This window comes from Plodia interpunctella, chromosome 25, assembly GCF_027563975.2.
Source record: "Plodia interpunctella isolate USDA-ARS_2022_Savannah chromosome 25, ilPloInte3.2, whole genome shotgun sequence".
Classification (NCBI taxonomy): Eukaryota; Metazoa; Arthropoda; class Insecta; order Lepidoptera; family Pyralidae; genus Plodia; species Plodia interpunctella.
The window spans coordinates 3,119,056-3,139,588 of NC_071318.1; the positions used below are offsets into that span (position 1 = coordinate 3,119,056).

The following is a 20,533-nucleotide window of genomic DNA, read 5'->3' on the forward strand; positions in this document are numbered from 1 at the left end:
AGATCTTCAAAACTACAACAGATTTTGATGTGGGTTTTTAAAAATAGATGAATTAAGAGGTTGGTATATACCTGTGGTATATACCTATGGTTTATACCTATAGTTTATACCTATGGTTTATACTTATAGTTTATACCTATGGTTTATACCTATAGTTTATACCTATGGTTTATACCTATAGTTTATACCTATGGTTTAAACCTATGTATATAACATGCATAATATTGCGCCCGTGTGCGAAACCGGGGCGGGTCACTAGTAAAGCAATAAATAAGTAAAACTGTGACACGATAATAAAATATTTTTGAGAAAAATCACGAAATACATGTTTTACAATATAGATTCTACTTTATAATATATTTTTTATAATATTATAAACCTGTTTCATAATATTATATATACAAAAGTTCAAGGATGTCATGTGTATATGTATGTTTGTTATTCTTTCAAAATTTACTGCCCCGATTGTTTTAAAATTGGGTACACGTATAGAATAGCTCGGTATAACAAATAGGGTACGTTTTATCCCGAAATTCCCACGGGAGCGAAGTCCCGGGGCGTAGCTAGTTTTTAAATAATTACGCGGGTAAGACCGCGGGGTGCAGCTAGTAATGATTTTTATAAATATTATAACGGTACCCCACGACAATTGTATTTCCCCAAGATATTTTCTATCGTGGCTGTGAGAACAACATTAATGGTTCCACGACTCTATCAGACTGGAGGTTAATAGAAAATTAAATTACTTATTTAATTAGAAGGTTACTTCATTCTTGAAAGTGAATAAATATACAGCGGACCTTGTCCTCTCTCACAAAAAACAAATATTGTTTTATTTAAAAATAAACATTATTTAATTTAAATATTAAAATGGAAGTGATGTGGGTTTTATTGATTTTTACCCTAGGTGAGTATAGTGTATTGTGTAATCGTATTTGTTTTTGATAATTATTGTTAATATAATCTAAATTGGTCTGTATTTTACATAATTTTTAACAGCAAAATAATTATTTGGTTAGCATAGTCCACCAGTAGCTCCTTTTCCACGCAACAGACACCCTGTTGCGTAATATATGGATCAACCCAGGATCGGCACCCAACAAGAGAACTCCTCAGTTTTTATTGACACAAGTTGAAGGTCACAAGCTTTCCCTAACCTAATCAGCACAAGGGTCTGTTATATTTAGTTTTTTTTACTGCGTGGGGCTAACCCGACCACACAGAGCTGCCGTCGGACTATGCTGACCAAATAATTATTTTGCTGATCTGCTTATATTTAAATTGTTGACCATTATCATGATTGAATGCGGAACAAGAATTTTATTATTGGCAACCAAATATTTTGCTGGCCAAATGATTAGGAAGGAATAGGATAGGAAGATATTTTGCTTACCAAACTTTAAAATGCACACCAAAAAATTACTTCTCTTAATTTATTATAAAGTAGCAGCCCGCCCCGGTCTTGCTCGGGTAAAACCATAATAAAAATACCTAAACCTTGCTTAAGAATCACACTATTCAAGTATTCATTGGTGACAAATGTATAAAATTCCGTCCGTTACTATTTGAGTTTATTGCGTTCATACAGACAGACAGGCAGACTCGACGAAATATGTAAAAAATAATATCGTGCTCCATCTCTATTCTCCTTGGGTCGAAATAGGCTTGGGCTAAAAAAAAAAGGTGTAGGAAACTGACCTCGTCACCGTCGTCAGCCTGCACGGCCATGGCCAGACATATCCGCCGTTGCGTATTCTGATATGCATATTATATTAATAAAATCGCGCCGCATTCCTCTAATCCTAAATATTATGTAATATTTAAGTTTATTTGTTACCTCTTCACGCTTTATCTATTCTGCAACACAAATAGGGTTGCCAGATGGTCAGCAAATTCGGGATTGTTTGGGAACTTTTGCGTCTTGTTCCGTGTCCAGTGATTTCACTTTGGTGTCCAGGAATTAAAAAATACAAGCTTTTGTGAAATCATAGTTTTTTTCAATAGCCAAAGAATGCCTAAAATACTTAGCGCAATATCAACAAACTACACATATATGTAGAACTGTTTAAGACAGTAAAAAAAAATTGCATAACGGCCATAACAAACAACGGTTACAAATTAGACATCAAAACTGATCTGGCAACCTTGAATTAATTTGATTTGATCTATCAAATAAAGATAAGTGGAATATTTACTATACAAAAACATTAGTTGCAGGAGATGTGAAGGCCGAAATCGTCAAAAGTCGCCCTTACAAAATTACTTACACTAAAGTACTTTCGGATGCACTGAAAGCCCAACAGTGGGATGGACACGAAGGACCATGTCTGGATACGATGCTGAAGATTATGGACCATGCAGACAACTTCACTCTGTGGGCTGTTTGGAGTAAGATTGATTTTATTAATTTTTGTATTCTGTTAGACAAAATATGTCTTTTAAATTAGCGGCCCGGCCTGGATCCGTTCGGGTATATTGTACATCTAAACCTTCATCAGGAATATTCACTATCTATTGGTGAAAACCGTAGAAAAATCCATCCATCAGTATTTTTACGTTTATCGCGTTTGTTGACAGAATGACAGGGACTTTATTTATTTTTTTCGTCTAATTTTAAATTGTAATGCATTTTTTAAAAGCTACAATACATATCGGGTTTTGGAGCGACCACATTAATAATCTTGTGTACATGTACTTTACATGTAAATCACAGTAATTACATAATAATAGGCACGAGCACCTGTTACCTCTTGGGACCTTTTGATCACTACCACGTCAAGATTCTATTATCAGATTTAAGTGAAAATAATTATATAAATCGAAATAATGTGTTATGAACAGTAGATGAGACCTCGCGACTAACACACGTACACGAGTTGTGCTCGTGTAAAGGTTTTTTTTTCAAAAATATTATCTTAATACTTCCTTATATACCACATAACCATAGGGGATGTTCGATAACCAACTGTATAAATCAAATAGGTGTGGTTAGCTGTTAGTGTGATCAAGTGTGTTCTTCTTTGCGCGTCGATGGCATTTGACATCGAGAACAGGCCAAATAACGCCATCCGAGAATGAGCTACTTTAATGGTTTAATTGGTGGCTCACTGTAGATATTTGGGCACTCAGAACAAACGAACAGGGGCCTTACCATCATTTCTTAACGCGATCCACTTTGCTTTAAACTGATCTGTATCCCACGTACCATCGACTTAATTTTTTGTATGAATACGATTAATTTTGTTCCTAAATTGAACTGAGTTGCATTAGAATCGTATCGTAAAAGTTGATGGTAGGCTTGCAGATGAGTCATTGTTTGCGGGGAGACACCGCAGTTGCATGTGTTTTCGAAGTTATTAAGCACAACCCACCTGGACAGACTATCTTTGCACCGGCCCACCTGATTGCGCAATCTGTTAAGCGACTTCCATATAGGCCAGGGCTGGTCGTGGCCAGGAGGCAGCTCCTCTCAGCTTTTAGTGTAACAAAAACTTATTTTCAGTTCTGGACTCTTTCACACGACCAGCGGGGCATCTAAACGGTCAGATGTTTCATTTGGGCAACTACGACGAATGTTTGAATCCCAGCAGTGGGTTCGAGATCCACCATGATGTACCCCAAACCCAATACTGCTTGATGCACGTGACCTTGACGGAAACGGAAGCAAGCGTGAGCCCATATGGTTATATGAGGCTGGGTCATGACGTTACTACTGAGGTTTATCTCAAGGTAAGACCTTTTTATTAATAGTCCCTTAAAACACTCAATCTTGGCTTTTCCCGCAATCGAAGGCTCATGTGCTAGCCTGTCTGAGTGCCCATTCAAACACCTATAGGTGCTCGGGCTGATTTGATGGCAGCTTTTGATTAATCCATCAAAGTAAGTAACTGGCAAGAAAATATTAGTATCCAGTAGACCGTTTGCAGATTTGCCTCGATACGCAAAGAAGACCTTTCTCAACCATCAAAATATGAATTTACTAAAATGCCACGGTGTTTACTTGGCACCGAGAATAAACATAATTATCACCATTCTTAACTTGATAGAATGTTGAAGACCATCCGAAGTGGAGAAGAATAAGTAGGAAAGCGGATCGTGGGGTCTAACACTCTATGGCTGATGGAAGTAACCGTGAAAACGCTCAGATGAAGGAAGAGAGATAGACAATTTACTTAAAATATCATGTGTTAATCATAATTAAGTATCTGAAATTATTCATTCATCCTGTATATTATATATATATCTTTACAAAGGTTGATCTTAGATATGATTCTCGTATCATTAAGTCAACCTGTATTACTTTACATACCAAACTTAACCATTACAGAAAGCATAATCTAATTCAAGCGGTTAGAATTTTGTATCATCATTACTTACGTAAAATTACGATACATAAATAAATGCATTTTTTCAGAAACCAACAAAACATGGCCGGCTATTGTCAAAGATGGTGTGGGGCGTATGCGTGCCAGAGGTCTGCGGACCTGCGTCCACGGCCAAGATCGCCAGGTCCGTGCTGCAGACGAGCCATCTTGGAGCCCTGAGCGATTCTGCCACTTTCAACGTATCACAATGCCACAGAGCTGACGAATTGACGTTCGAAATGCCAATGTTGTTTTTGTAAGTTTATCTTTTACTTTTGGCCGCGGCTTCGCACGCGTTAATTTGCGATGGATGGATCGAAGTAAAATATTGAAGTAAAACTTATGACCCCTATTTGGTACCTTAGGCTGGAAACTTTTCCAACAGTCTTTTCTTACCGGACATCTTCTAATCATACTCTATTTTCCTAATAGATATATTTCGTGATCGAGGCGGTCCATTAAAGCCGTGGAAAGCCTGAGTGAACATAAAATGAGTACTTATTCGCTAGGTGTAAATGCACCTTATCATGTATTATGACGTCTCTATTCTTTACGGGGTAGTCAGAACCAGATAGAGAAACCAAAGACCACGTTAGCTGGAGGGCTTCATAGTAAAAGCGTGAAAAATAGTAACGTAGTTGATTCTGCTAACGACGATACAATACACATACTTAGATAGTAATACAAAAAAAAAATACTATTGAGACATGAAGCCCTGGTTGCTTATGTACCTATTTATTTATTTAAATATTTTTTCAGCAATTTTATTCTGCTTCTCTTGCTGACGACGTTATTTTGTACGTATTACGTTAAAAATAGTGAAGTGACGAATAGAACTTTTGGTAAGAAACATTTTATTTGTAATAATAATTATTAAAGAACAATCATAATTCTTTAAATTTTGAAAAATATATAATTTACATCTCTATTCAAGTTTTACGCGCGTTGACGCGTTTATCTCGTTCTGTCAACGTCAATTATTGTAAAGTGCGATACTGACAAAACAAATTGTAACTCGAAAGTTCAAAGTATGCTTTAACTTTTTTTATGAATATGTGGGTAAATAAATAAATATTTTAAAGTATTTTAAATATAGTTTTTTTTTAGTGAGCGAGTTAGCTCGCTCCTTCTGCTTGAGTCGAAACATGGAGAGTCTCACTGTGGTCCGTGAAGACGAAGTGACCTCTATGAACTTCTATAGACTGGTGGCTTGCTTCGTGGTAGTCTATATACATTATGCTATGTTCACTTTCATCGTTTTCCCCACCGAAGGAACAGAGATGGAACGTGTAAGTATAAAGGTCTCTCTCATATTTGCGTGCTACCAGTTTCATTCGGGGCTGTGACGAGCTGTCTCGCGGTTACAGTCTTCGAGGGAAGTAAGGAAGTAATTCCTTACTTCCCTCGAGGACTGTTTTCCGCAGTTAGGCCTCTTGTCTGGGACCTTTCTGCGAGCGGAGTCTGAGCTGCTGATCATTCAAGCCAGCCCAGCTCCTTCAGAAAGCGGAGCACCACCGATTGTGTACGGCAGGCTTCGCTCATGGTCCCTGGATTTCCCAGGAACTCTTGTTGATGCGAGGCCATAACACTCCAATAGGAGGTGGCTTGCAGTTTCCTCAGCCTCCATGCATGCTCTGCATAGTGGGCTGTCTATAAGACCTAGGGCGAAAAGGTGTTTATTTCACATGATTGTAATTGAATACAATTTTTAAAACATAGAATAACTTTTTCCCGAAAATTATATCTCACGCACGGAAATCCAATGGCCTCCTATCTTGTATAGATATTTTTTTATAGATGCTGGATGAAGGAGGATATACTTCCACACATGGGGACCTGGTGGTGGACGTATTCCTGACCCTCTCAGGTGTGCTATTCACGAAGGGAATCTTGAGTGATAAGTGGCAGAATCCTATTAAGTTTGTCTGGAAAAGATATATAAGGTGAATACATGCAGTATATGTAATTATGCCCATAACACGATTACTAAGAAAGACAAACCAGAGAAGTCCAAGTCGCCTAAAGGCATCTTGTGGCAAGTAGCACCCAGTAGTGTTAACAATAACATAATTATTAGATAAGAAACGCTATTTTACATACGAATATGTGTGTGAATGAATGATAATTTATTTTGCATTATAAACAGTTTTTCTTTATCTAAATCGTAAATACACATCTCAATTTTAACCTAGGCATGCAAGACTCTAACTTTTGTGATTTGGCCCAGACATATATTTATAATTTTCAGGTTGGCAGCTCCTCTAGCCGCCATTTTGTTCTACATGGCGACCACGTCGGGGCGGATCGGAAATGGTCCACTGTGGCATTATGAAAAGATTGAACAGAATCTGTGTGCCAACAGCTGGTGGATCAACCTCTTTATGTTTGTAAATATCACTAATATAGATAAATTGGTAAGATTTTTTAATACCTACGTCGATATAAAAAAATAGGTTTAATTTTTATTTTATTTTATTTCGTCATACAAAGTAAAAACAGAGTATGTTTTGAAGGGCCTGGCCAATGTGGACCTGGCCAATGTGGACCTGGCCAATGTGGACCTGGCCAATGTGGACCTGGCCAATGTGGACCTGGCCAATGTGGACCTGGCCAATGTGGACCTGGCCAATGTGGACCTGGCCAATGTGGACCTGGCCAATGTGGGCTTGGCCCATTGCTCCGTCGTCATCCATTGCGTTGATGTGTGTTGATGTGATGTGAACCCAGAATTGGTACGGTGCGTCCACCTGTCCAATGTCAAAATCTATGTAAAAAAACGGAGCGGCAACGGGTTACATCGTCGCAACAGAGCTCGACGGAACAATCAGGCCGCGGCCTTGGCCAAATATATGCAATTAACTAGTTTTAAAAATAACTTATACCAGTTAAATCATAATAAATATGATTGACTCCATTAGGCGTTAATTTTATGCAATACAGTTTTAAATAAATAACTTATTTTCAGTGTAACCTTTCAACATGGTACGTGCCATGCGACTACCAACTGTGTGTGTTCGCTACGATACTTTATGTCGTGTACAAGAAAAATAAAACTGCTGGGAAAATCGCTTTTGCTGTGTCTCTTGCATTGTCCATGATTATTCCTGCGCTAATCACATACATCAATGAGTTTCCAGCTATTCCGTTTTCTGGAATTGAGTGAGTATTGTTCATTAATTTGGTGTTCAGGGGTTGTGAAACAGTTAATTAGTTTATTTCCAAACAATATACATTGTGTCGAAATGTGTACATGATATATATTCTAGACATGCCTTAACAGAATTAATAATAAATACATTTAAAGCTATAGTTAGGTATATTACTAGACAAAGGCCAACAACAAACAAACACCAGTAACCTCGCATGATTATATGACAGGGTTTGTTCTATGTTTTTTGATAATATTTCATCAAAATGAGTCTAACTAAATGATATTTGCATCCATCGAAGTACACATTTATTTCCACCGGGTTATAATGTATTTTTTTCCCACGAGAATTTCACCCGCCTTTTTGTTCGACTTCAATTACGTACAGTCATATCTAAGTTTAAACATGGTGTTACATAGATTGATAGATAATGCATTTATTTTTGCCACAATCACACACATGCACAACATAAAAAAAGAATTAACAAACATAAAAAAAGAAAAATATTAGGTATAAAATTTATGTATTTTATACCTAATAAAATATATAAAATATTATACAGTGCAGGTGTGTGCTGCACCAATAAAAAGGCAGCTTAGGTGGTACAAACTGTTTTGCTTACACAGTCTAAGTGGTGTCTCAGCAGCTACTGATTTAGTACTAAATCACACTATCACATCAGTATAATATGACTGGAATATTTAGTATGCTTTTATTTATTGTTTTAGGTCAGTGATGCGTTTACTCGAACGCAACGGCGTTGTGTGGTGGGACACGTACATACCGAGCTACTGCAGGGCCGGGCCCTTCGTCGTGGGCATGGCGATGGGTTATACCATACACACTTACAAGCCTAAAGATCATCGGAGGGTTATAGGAAGGGTGAGTTACATTACTTGCCTACTCTCTCTCATCGTCCCAACCACGGTTGTGTTCGGGGTAGAGATGCCAGCCCCACCTTGCAGGACAGACGGATACAAGCTGTTGGCATGTGAAATTAAATAAAAGCTTGTGATAAAAATATAGATCCCATTCATATCCTTATGTAGTTATCATAGATTCATATCCATTTGCAGGGCGTTAAAATTGAATATTTGTGTTTATTCTAATGATAACCATTACGCGTGACAGCTTATGCATGATTTTTTAACCATAATAGTATTTAAGCATGAAATTCGAAAGATTTTATTTCACTTGCCGTGTATTTTTTTGGAACGCTCGCTCTCTTCGATCGCTCGCTTTTGTACTGGTGTAAAACTAATTAAAAAAATCGATTCTGTGAAAAAGTGTAATTTATCTTTAGATTGAATAATATGCGAGAAAAGTTTAAACCGCGTTATAAAGAAAGTGTTGTTGTCCAAAAAGCTATATATATATATATATATATATATATATATATATATATATATATATATATATATATATATATATATATATATATTAAGTTTATAAAAAGGTATTTTAAAAGGAACCTCAGTGTTGTGTTTTTTTTCTCACCTTTTAGTTACCATCGTATTTGGCACTGATATTAAGCGCGATTCTCTCATTTGCGGTCTGCGCGTGCGGCTTCCACTACTACTCGGAGTACGAGCCGGTCGGTGGCGCCATCTACGCTGGAGTCCATAGGGCCGTCTGGGGCGTCGCTGTGTGTCTCGTCATTGGCGTTGCGGAGTACGGAGAACTACGTTAGTTTATACAGGTTTTAATAGGAATTATCCAGGTCGAAGGACCATGTTTCGGCTTTGCAAGGCCGTAATACGACTTTCCAATTCAAGTTTCATTAATAATTAGAGACGAAATATCTACTACCAAAAGTATAGACTCTATTAAATTGTTTTCTAAAAATCTATTCAATTGATAAAACGAGGAACTATCGTTCCTCATATTGCCACGAACCTTCTTTCGTTGTATGGTCTATACTACATCTGTATCTCTGACTGTGTGGACCTCTATCCTGCAGTAATAATGGCGAATTTAATGAATTATTGTACCTATGTGTATTCCAGCTTTACTGACCCGCTTGTTCTCGTGGCGCCCCCTGGCGCCCCTCAGCAGACTGACCTACGGGGTCTACCTCACACACGTACCCATGTTGCGTTACATCCACTTCACAACACGAACTACACTCACTCCGAATATGTTTACAATGGTTAGTTTCAAAGACTGATTGAGTTTATTTTTATAATTTTTTTTTTTTTTACATGGAATTTTCAACCAATTTTAATTGTTCGTATAATGATCCTGCTGCATTGTTACTGTCTATGAATTATAACTAAGATCATTATTATAATGATCTTAAATATATCTATTTTATTTAGAACATACTTATTTTTAACAAGTTTCCATCATCATATTTCAAATGCCTTTATTTTTTTTATCATAGAGCGTGGCATGGGCAGGACTCATGGTGTTCTGCTTGACGGCGAGCCTCGCCTTGTGGCTGCTAATGGAGGCTCCGCTCATCAACATCAACAATATGCTGCTGGATCACACGTAAGTATTATTCGTTTTACAAACTTTTTATTATTTTAGTTTATGGAATGTGATCTTACTAAAGTTTTTTTTACTAGCAAAGATTATTTTATAGTCAATGAATTCATTCAGCTTTTATTTTATTTGCTCTGATATGCTTGATGGTGCACTCAGGATCGGCTTCCAAGTTTGTGTAACAACTTGTCACATGCATAATGACACTCCTTACTAAATTACCGTACAGGCAAGAGACAAGGAGGGTCTTTGAAAAAATTGATTGATTTTTGAAAAACCATGGAATTAGTAGGTACTTTGTACGAAGTACTTATTAAATTCATGCCAAAAACGGAATGAAACGGCAAAATGAATGTACTTATTTTAAATAACAAAAAGTATATAATGTTTTTTTTTATATATTTTTGTCCAGATGGAGTGTTAAAAGTATAAAGTCTAATGGAGTGAGTTGCAATGGACAGAAGAAATTGTCGTAAATCTAAAACTACCTAAACGAAATAATTTGTTGAGTTTGCCATATTGTTGTAAAATGAAATATGAATAAAACTAATTGATCAAGAAAGTTGTTTTTTTAATTGCCATATTTACAACTTAACCTAAAATAAAATTAGCAACAGTTAAACATCACACAACATTCACACAACAGGTAACAAAAATAAAATAACAAATATACAACAACACGGTAACAAACACCAGTAAGTAACAATAAAATAGCTTAAATACATTGAGGAAGTATGAGTATATTGTTTATGGAAGATCTTGTTTCCTTTTTTCAATCTTCTAAAACTGTTATTACGCTTACAAATTGCATAATATTATTGCAATGAGGGTTATCTGTATTTTCCCTCACTAGATTGCGCTAGTGGAACTTCAAGTCCAATTGTCATTTGAATTTGACAACTCAAATGACAGTTGGACCAAGGACAACCAGCATTAGACAGACCTTACGTCATTAAAATTTATGTTGATAATACAGGTACGTTGCATTTTTATGACGCTCTTTATTTACAAATTAGATTAGATTTTGTGGGATCCTTTTTTTGTGTGAATGATAGTTTCGTAAACGGGTACTTTGAATGGAATAGGTTTTTCTACTGGGACTATTACGTGTTTGACCACCTCAAAAGGAACCTCTTTTATCTTTGGGACATGGACGGTCTTATGCACAGGATACGGCACAGACTTCTCAACAGGAATTGATACTTCTTTGATAATAGGGATAACGACAGCCTTAGGAACAGGTACTTGGATTGGAACAGGATGCGGAACAGGTATGATAACAGGTTGGTTGATTTTGAACTCTACATTCTTGGGCAGAGGGACTACAACCTCTTTGTAATGCTTAATTGGTTCAGGTGTTTCCTCGTGGACGTGTTGATGGACTGGGTACACTTGGGCTTTGAAGTCGTGGCCTCCGTAGTTGTGGCCTCCGAAGTCGTGGCCTCCGATGTCGTGGCCTCCGAAGTCGTGTCCTGAGAAATCGTGGCCTGACAACCCGCTCTGATCGTTGCTATAGTCCTGGCCTGAGTAGTCACTTGCTTGCAACTGAAAAAACAAACATTTTGCAATGATGTATTTTTGAATATTGTTGTTTATACTAGATGTATACGAAATGACTTAATACTTTTATCAATATTTTAAATAGATGTACTCGCACGTGTACAGAAATGTTACATAGTATATTTGAAATAGGTGCTTATGTGGGCAAACATCGAACTAGCTAGTCCCGATGGCTGGGAAAATCCGTTGTTCTTATTTTCTAGCGGAGCTCGGTCGCTCACTCAGGTACTGGAACGATTCGACCGAGTAATAAAAACTGCAGTGGTATAATCGCTTAAACCTGCAGAGATATTTGGTTCTTTTGGACAATTACGTAATTTTGATGGCCAGTACGGGACTTCAAATATGTTGCTTGTTTAATTATAGGATAGCGGGTACAGACACGACTATGTTCACCCATAAGATATCGCATGTATTTAGAAAAAACAATAAAACAAAATGAGTACAGTATTTTATAAAACCGTGAAGTTTCTCGAACAGAAAATACAAGGCCTCGTAAAACGTCGACGTTGTTGCCAGCGACGGAAATTCATTTTATTGCGAGTGAATCCAGGTGTCGGGCCGTAACTTCTGTTCGGTACATTGTTTATTATCAGAGGGGTGGTGGAATAATAAGTCTTTGTAAAGTTTCAGTAGGCGGTCCAATTTATAATGTGAAAAAAGTACTAATACTAAACAGAATTGCCAGCTGATAGGCCACAATAGCATTCCCGAGGAGGGTTTACGCCAGTTAGATGGCCCTTTGTGAAGTCGCAACCAAATCTTTAAAATTTTGAGGTAAAATTTTTAAGCTTCGGACTTTGGGCCGTATAGCCCCTAATGCAACCGGAACACGCGAAGATGAGAAAGAGAGATAAACACAATTACTATTGCCTCACTGACACATACTTCTAAACTTCGCTTTTACATAACTCATTGAATAACTTGCAATATTGTAACGAAAGCTAATAAAAATAAAAACTATCAGACCGCAACGGGCGTTGCGCGCCGGCGCCATTTTGTCTTTTTACTTTTTTCACCTCAACAGCTTGGCGGTAATTCAATTGTCGTTGAGTGGTAAAATAAGCGTAGCTGTGAGAAAAAAAAATATAGAATCAAATTCGCCGCGAATATTTTGTTGGCTTTTTAACTAGATTTCGTTTATTTAAGAGTATATTTATGTAGCAATCATTTGGTTAAATCAGCCATTTAATCTGAAGGCTAGCCCGTTCATGAAAGCCTAGGCCTATTATTATTGAACTAGCATCGTTGATTGCAACGTTCAACTACTTAGTTGGCTTATCGTAAGCTAGTTCTTATACTTGTATATTAGTTAGCTATATCCAAACGGTCTCTTTCTCACGGTTGTGCTAGCGTTTTCCTAAACTACTATTAACATTAAAGATATAATACCTGCTGATCTTGTTGCCCGTCACTTTGTTGTGATTGTGCCAATTGTTCAGGTTGCAGATTGTAATGCATCATGTACCACTGGTGTTGGTTCACTGGGTTGGCTACGGCCACAGAGGCCAAGAGGAGACTCAGGATCTGTTAACAAATTGATAGATAGATGAGCTCTTTTGTGTGACGTAGGCTTCCTACAATTTCTTCCTCAACTTTTCTTTTGATCTTGGTGCTTCATATAAAAATGTGTTGTTAAATGCGTGGGTGAAAAAATGGTTGTACGTACGAGTCAAAATCCTACGTCACAGTCGATATCCCAATATGTTTTTTTTGATGATCTATGGTAGGATACAATCGGAATCACCTCGATATTTTGATTTCAAGTTTTTCAACTGAAAACATTGCACTTCTTTATTCGAAAGTCAGTTAAAATTTCAATATAATCAGCAAAGATAAAGCTACAAGTGAAAACCAAAACCACCGAAGACAACTCTTGCTAGGTACTCTTGTTGGATTCCCAAGATAGCAAGTTCAAAATTCAAAGTGTAACTTCCATTACTTGATATATACGAGTTTAACTTTACTTCGACATAGTTTCAAACGCTGAAAATGATAGATATTTGCCAAAACTGAATTCTAAATGTAGTTTCGTTGTCCTGACACTTTCTACTAGGTATTCAGCAAAATAATCCATGTGATTATTAGCTATGTCTACCACCTCATATGTATCTTAGATCTTTTCTGAATTTTCGTAAAATATTGTATATGCTACTTATATCGTAATTCTAAGAGATTTTGGGCTCTATGGAAATCTTTATCTTGTGTGTTATTACTAACACACCCGAAAATGAAGAAGCGGGGGTGGTGTAATGGTTAAGACCCCCGCCTGTGGATCGAAAGGTCCCAGGTTCGAATCCTACTCGTGCCACATGAGTTTGTATACCAATCTGACTCATGTATAGTAAGTTTTCATCGACCACCACTTGCTTCCGGTGAAGGAAAAACATCGTGAGGAAACCTGCACACTTGTTGATTATTAACTTGTGTGTGAAATGGAGAAGGCAATGGCAAACCACTCCATTAATAATGCCAAGAAAGTTGTTACGTGTGTTTCATTCCATGTAATGACCACGACCCTCAGTCATGAAGAATACAACTATGAAGAAGATTACTAACACTGGTGTCAGATCGTATTCTCGCAGAGGCATCTGACATTACTTTTACGACCACCTGATGTAGGTAAACGTGGCAAGTATCGCATACACATTAGTGAACTTAAACTCAACCAGTGTGCAAGATTCCACACGATGTTTTCTTTTACCGGAAGCAGGTGGTGGTTTATACTAATACTGAGATACATATCAGATAAGTAGTCAGATTGGTATTTAAACTCATGTGACACGAGTAGGATTCGAATCTGGGACCTTTAGATCACAGTCTAAGCTTAACCACTTGACTAATATAAATATCTAAATGGTCTGAGTATGTGAAGTTCTTTAACCGATTTTTAATTAAGTACGCATATTTCTATCGAAAATAAAAACACATGTACAAAAAAAACCGTCCATGAGGTTACTTTATCCAACGCCACATATTATTACCGTGTGCTCTTAAGATATTACTCTAAACGTGTACCAAATTTTACCGAAATCCATCTAGTAGAGTTGAGTTTTTAACCGCAACAAAAACATCTTAAACTCTAGGGAATTATTTTATCACTATTTTAACGCATTTTGTTTCATAATGACCTCACTCTGAAAACTCGACATTATCTTATATCGAGTGACAGTAGATTGTGTTAAGAAAAATGGATCTCGGGCGCCCTAGGTTCAGATAAAGCACAGCGACGATCACGCTTGACACATTTCTGCTCGCGTGGACACCGGCTATTCATCATTATATTATTTTACACCGTATCTCGGGAAATGTACGCTACTTGTTTCAGGGTGACTATGAGTTGAAATTAAAATGGGACATTTTCATAAGTACTTGATAACTGGAGATTTGTTTTCGTTTTACGTTTTAAATGGGAAAATCAATCAAATGAGAGAGAGTAGCTTAGGTAGTACATTAATGTTTATTGACTCGACTCGATTAATGTTTATCGTTTATCGACTCAAAAATTAAAAAAAATACTTTTGCCGATTTACTTACTTATTATTCGATTTTAAATATTATATTATTTATACTTCAATATTAAAGCATTACTGTTTTTTGAAATATTACATAGGTTGCCGTGTTAACGGTGACCCCAAATATAGACTACCGGAATGGCCACGTTTTATTACAGGACCGGGAGCCGATATCACAGGTTTGGCGTCGCTCCAAACCGTTACGGTGGTACTGTGGGCGAGTCAATTACAATATTCTACAAGTCGTATGTCGGTATTTAACGGGAAAATATTAAATACTACTTTTGGACGATCATTTATAATAAAAAAAAATATTAGCATTAAATAATGTCCTAATGGTTAACTAAGAGATAATGTTTTTAGCATTAAGTGTTTATAAGTATGTTTTTACTTGGATTAATAAAGTTTAAGCCCACTAATATTATAAAGGCGAAAGTTTGTGAGTCTATTTGTTAAATTTTAATAAAATTTGATATTGAGGTAGCTGATACCTTGGATTAACACATAGGGTAATTTTATTTCTAAAGTACGCGGCCAGCTAGTAAACAAATAAATAGGGTACTATTATGATGATCTGCGAATCCGGGAAGAAAGGAATCGGGAGAACGTTCAAAACGGAGATAATTAATGTTATTTCACTATGAAGAAATATATTTTTATGATCACTTATGGTGTTTATAGAACAAGCCTATTTAAATACATAAACATCGTGTGAATTTTTATCTTTTTAATTTTATTAATTTTTAGCTATTTAATTACCCTACCTAGTTTCCAACAAGTTAGATTTTTTTTTCTTATGTATTTAGGGATCTTCGTGTTATATTGTTTTTCATAATATTGTATCATAAGTAAACTTATTTGGTTTTTAGAAATAATTAAAAATGTGATTAGTGACTCGTGGTCCCACTGCATGGAAAAGTAAACGAACGAACGACGAATGTCCATAAAAAACATGCAAATCAACGTTACTGTGTTTTACAGGGTTACCTACCTATTTCTTCTTATAAAGAAACACCCTTTCTTTATAAAGAAAGAAAGAAAAAACTTCCAACAAAATTCACAAAAAAAATACTCAAAAATCTTCGAAATATCCCCCTGAAACTCTGGTTACCCCGTAATATAACCCGCTATCAGTAACTTGCACGAAGCGCTTCTCATTTGACGCTAATATTATGGTTACCGGTCACCGCATGGCACAAAAAATATTGGCGCGAACCATACTGTATCTTTTTTAAAAATAGATAAATGTTGTACAAGGAAAATAGCAAACGAAAAAGAAATTTTAGTCCGAAAAGTCAGATTTTTATGAAAAAAAAAAGAATTTTTTAGGTTATTAAACCAATGGTAACTTTAGGAAACGATAGTTATTTATTAAATAGACTCGGACATGAGATATTTAAAAGAAGTCTCGGTAGGAGTTTAGGCCTATTTTTTGTAATTACAGTTATGCAAAACCAGTCGTTGTAAATACTTAGGTATGCAAAATGTTTATTTGTTAAAAATAACAGGCATAGAAGTCTTTTTAAATAGACCGGAAGAATCGGTGGAGCGTTTTATTAAAAAAATGTGAGCGGTGCGTTACATCACTGCCGTGAGGTGACAGTATGAGATCTTTTTTTTCGTCACGTGGAATCCATTTCTCTTTCAAGGTTAAAGAACGAAATTCTAATATGAAAATATGTTAATATTAAGTATAGTATGAGAAACTGCAGGCAAGGCAATAAATTGATGTTATTATGAAAGTGGAATATTATTTTTAGAGCTTCGTTTGCAAGTACCTAAGTAAGAACTTATTTTCTATAAAATCCAATCTACGATCTTTTGACTCAGAAATAGACTGATTTATTGAGGTCAAACGCCGATTTACATTGCTACCCTGCCGCGGGTTAGCTATATTTAAACGTAAAAAAACTTCTGTGTTTTTTTAAATTCACTTCTACAAAAATTGTTTCTTTCTCCTACCTCAAAGACAAGCCATTTAGAATTGTCTCATTAAAAAGTTGCCACAAATATCATAAATACCTACGCCTTATTTATTTCAAATATATTCAGAAATGTAATAAATAGCAGTTTTCTGCTACAAAAGATTTAACCCTGATTCATGGGGAGGCCATAATTGCATCAATAAATAAAAGCGAAGAGTTTACCCTGTGCATTTTAGCTGCAACCCACTGCACTACACTATGTGTAACACACAGGACAAAATTTTGAACGCGTGGGTTGCGCTTCTTTCCGCCTCCAGGGTTGGTTCGCAGAGCGTTTCGACCGCTGCGGTCGCGCTGTCATTACAATCCGTCAATTTTCTTGAGACTTTTCTTCAGTACAGTAGAATAGAAAAGGCATTTGCTATGGTGCAAATGCACCTTCACATGCTAGGTAATAAGTGTAAACTTGACTTATATGATCAGTCTATAAATTGAATTAGATTTATGACAAGCATTTCTATTAGATTTCACATAATATTCTATTGTAAAACGGAACTGACAATATTTCAATTTTAGAGGAATTAATTAAATTGTGCCGATTCGCCAGCATGAATTCATAGTTCGTATGTTTTCAGCGTCATAAAGCTCTGTACAGCTTGTGTCTCCAGGATATCCTTGATGCATTGTCTCGTTAAGTTTATTTATTGCGAAATAGTCCGCTAAATTGTTATTTTATTATGAGCTCTGCCGTGAAAATTATGCGGTTAGAAACACTTGGCAAAACATAGGCAATAATTTTTAGAACAATGACGTTTTTTTTTTCAAAAGAGTAATATTTATTGGCAAATTTAATTTACGGGAAAGATGATCATATGATGATCATACTTCAAACTAGGTGGCTTAAATGGTGGGGTAAATGAGACATGTAACATCGATAGTAATTAATTAGTTATAGGTAAGGTACTTGTAACTAATTAATTACTATCTAATACTAATTATGAAATTGGCTACCTGTTTGACTGAGTGGAAAAAATAAATTGCGTACAGGTACTTCAATAACTAAAATTTTAATGTCACTTTAAATGGTCAGTTTTATTAATTAAACGTCATTTACTTTTTTTTTTGTTTTGATTCAATTATAATAGGATATTTTTTAGCTATAAAATCAACGTTAATATCATATAAGCTCCATAATATGTTTTGGAGTTAAAAAGTATAATAATATGTATAAGTACTTTAATCAGTAAAAAATATCAAATCGCTATGAATTAAAGTGACATTCAATTACATCGTGTTTGATTTATTTAAAGACCTTTATGCGTATTATTTTTAACTCAGTCAAATAGACAATTGTATTGTTTAATTTTCACATTAAAAAAAATGAGTCCATTTACGTATATATAGGTACTTAAGTATGTTTCATTTTTATATAATGAGTTAAACTACATTTGTACAGCGCAATCCTTGGCGGGCGGCGAAAAAGGAATAGAAGCGATAATGTATAATTTATACATTTGAGAAATGTTATTTCCAATGAACACTGTTTACCGAAAATCTCGAATTTTCTTGTCACAAATAACTTAACTTTTCCTAATTGATAAGTAGATGTTGGTCGGCCACTGCACAAAACACTAAACAAAATAAATAACACAAAAACTCACATATGATTTGACTGAGCACATGTTGCTGGGTCCCGTACGTTTGCACAAGTCGTGATGTCATAATTCTCACCGCCATTTTATACTAAAGTGACAGGCAAAACAAAATCTTTACGGGCGCCATTTTTTATTTTTGCTCCATATAAACCACCACTGTAAGGTGACACTTCAGTAACCTAAAGTACTTCTTTATTGTAGTTTAGTTTAAACTGGTAATGTTATATCACAGATTCGCTATCTATTTGAAAAGTAAAGGTAGATTTACTTTTTAATGTACCTGATACATTACCGTCTTTTTTACGTCACAATCTAGTATAGAGTCATTTGACACAGCAGTGTATGTTATTTCATAATCTGATACATTTGAGATTGGTTCCGGTATTTTAAAACTTTTTTTTTCAATGTAACGTAATTGAATGAACTTATGTATTGAAAATACAAAACCAGTTTAGATTGAATCGTCTCATGCTTCACTATTGTATAGGACCTGTAGAACGCCACAGAAAGTGCTGTTTCGGTGGCATTGTATTGGTCCTCACAAATACATATAGCCGAGTAGACCGACAAGCTAAGAAGAAGAAAAAAACATGTGGAGTCTTGAATTATTATCGGTAAAATCTTATTACGAACAGATAAAATAAAATAAAAGATTGTCTGTGATAATATTTTATATAATCATTGCTACTTTCTTCTTACATGCAGTTTGGAAAAAATACTTCATATTGTTCCATTTGAAAATAGAATGGCATTCAAAGACTTCTTTTGTTTTTTAAATAGCGGTGGCTCACAATAATGATTGTGCCTGTTGTCTAACGTCTACCAAAACTTGTTGGTATTTATGAAAAAATCATTAATTGGTCCCGCCATTTTGACGTCAATAAATTTTTCAGAGGATGATAATCTGAACAGAACATTATAATGTAATTTATATTATAGGTTTTTTGTGTAGGCACGTTTACACCTATGAGGTAAAGTTACCTTTACAATCTGCCAACTTAGAGAACCTTTGTTGGTACTAGGTACTTATAAACAAAAAGGTCTTTGCATTTCCTGTCTTAGCAAGTACTTAATGAGTAGAATGTGTAACACAAAATCTAAATTACTGCAATAAGTAACCACACATTCCGTTATTATGTAACTAAGATCTCTTTTTATACTGACCGTACAAATCAGTAATATGCATGTGACCGTGTTGATAATATAGGTTTACCTAATACCTAATTGTGGTTTCTTTCCGGAAGCTCATAATATTAGAAAGAGAGTTGGCCTAAATTAAAAAACAAACTACAGAGGAACAAATTTCGTTACTTTAAAAAGTGAGGGGACTCTATCGCGTTAATCTGTCTGTATGTTCATAAACTAAAAAACTATCGGAGGGATTTTTGTATTGTTTTCACCAATCGATAGTGTGGTTCCTGAAGGTTTGAGTGTTATGTTTATACATTTATTATGGTTTTATCCAAAAGTTTAAGTTTTGTATTTCGACAAAATTTCCGATACACGGGATTATAAGCCGGAGTAGTCTTATTAACTCGAAATTCTCAGCGGAACTAACTGATAAATCAACAGATCTGTTTCTTTGATCATTATAATTGTTACCGTCTGGTTAGATCACGTAACGAACCATGGTTAGTGATTGTTTCGCATTCTATTTTATAATGGTATCTGTGTCAATTTATATCTAAAAATATAGAGTATGAGGCTAAACGATTGTTAGCGCCGAATCTATCCAATCCAGATTCTGCCTTAAACCGACGAGACAGCCCGACCGCTATATGGAGGTCCTAGGTTCGATTCTCAGCGCGGGCAAATATTTGTGCTTGTGATCCTTTATCTACGGTTTTGGGTGTGTTATGCTAGTTTCTGTGTTTGTTT

The 20,533-nt window shown here is 35.7% G+C and overlaps 2 protein-coding genes across 2 annotated transcripts; one reads left to right on the top strand and one right to left on the bottom strand.

Moving 5' to 3' along the window:
- The first annotated feature begins 657 nt into the window (after positions 1-657).
- On the top strand, positions 658-10,562 carry LOC128680869 (nose resistant to fluoxetine protein 6-like). Its single transcript, XM_053764336.2, has 14 exons — positions 658-907; positions 2,212-2,388; positions 3,503-3,729; positions 4,415-4,620; positions 5,124-5,206; positions 5,472-5,653; positions 6,162-6,307; positions 6,613-6,778; positions 7,330-7,523; positions 8,242-8,395; positions 9,018-9,198; positions 9,520-9,662; positions 9,897-10,006; positions 10,413-10,562. Exons 1-14 carry the CDS (start codon positions 871-873, stop codon positions 10,474-10,476), a joined length of 2,070 nt encoding a protein of 689 aa, XP_053620311.1. The 5' UTR covers positions 658-870; the 3' UTR covers positions 10,477-10,562.
- On the bottom strand, positions 10,555-18,808 carry LOC128680870 (uncharacterized). The gene is made up of 3 exons (XM_053764337.1): positions 18,662-18,808; positions 12,953-13,087; positions 10,555-11,545 (listed from the first exon to the last, which is right to left on the bottom strand). The coding sequence occupies exons 1-3, from the start codon at positions 18,680-18,682 to the stop codon at positions 11,018-11,020; spliced, it is 684 nt and encodes a 227-aa protein (XP_053620312.1). The 5' UTR covers positions 18,683-18,808; the 3' UTR covers positions 10,555-11,017.
- Positions 18,809-20,533: the final 1,725 nt, after the last annotated feature.

Excerpts from the sequence above, each read along its gene's own strand:
- LOC128680869 (XM_053764336.2), top strand. The coding sequence starts at position 871 with ATGGAAGTGATGTGGGTTTTATTGATTTTTACCCTAG. Across the intron at positions 2,389-3,502 it reads CACTCTGTGGGCTGTTTGGA|TTCTGGACTCTTTCACACGA; the intron begins GTAAGATTGATT and ends ACTTATTTTCAG. Across the intron at positions 9,199-9,519 it reads TGCGGAGTACGGAGAACTAC|CTTTACTGACCCGCTTGTTC; the intron begins GTTAGTTTATAC and ends TGTGTATTCCAG.
- LOC128680870 (XM_053764337.1), bottom strand. The coding sequence starts at position 18,682 with ATGTGCTCAGTCAAATCATAT. Across the intron at positions 13,088-18,661 it reads TGTGCTCAGTCAAATCATAT|ATCCTGAGTCTCCTCTTGGC; the intron begins GTGAGTTTTTGT and ends ATTTGTTAACAG. Across the intron at positions 11,546-12,952 it reads ACGGGCAACAAGATCAGCAG|TTGCAAGCAAGTGACTACTC; the intron begins GTATTATATCTT and ends TTGTTTTTTCAG.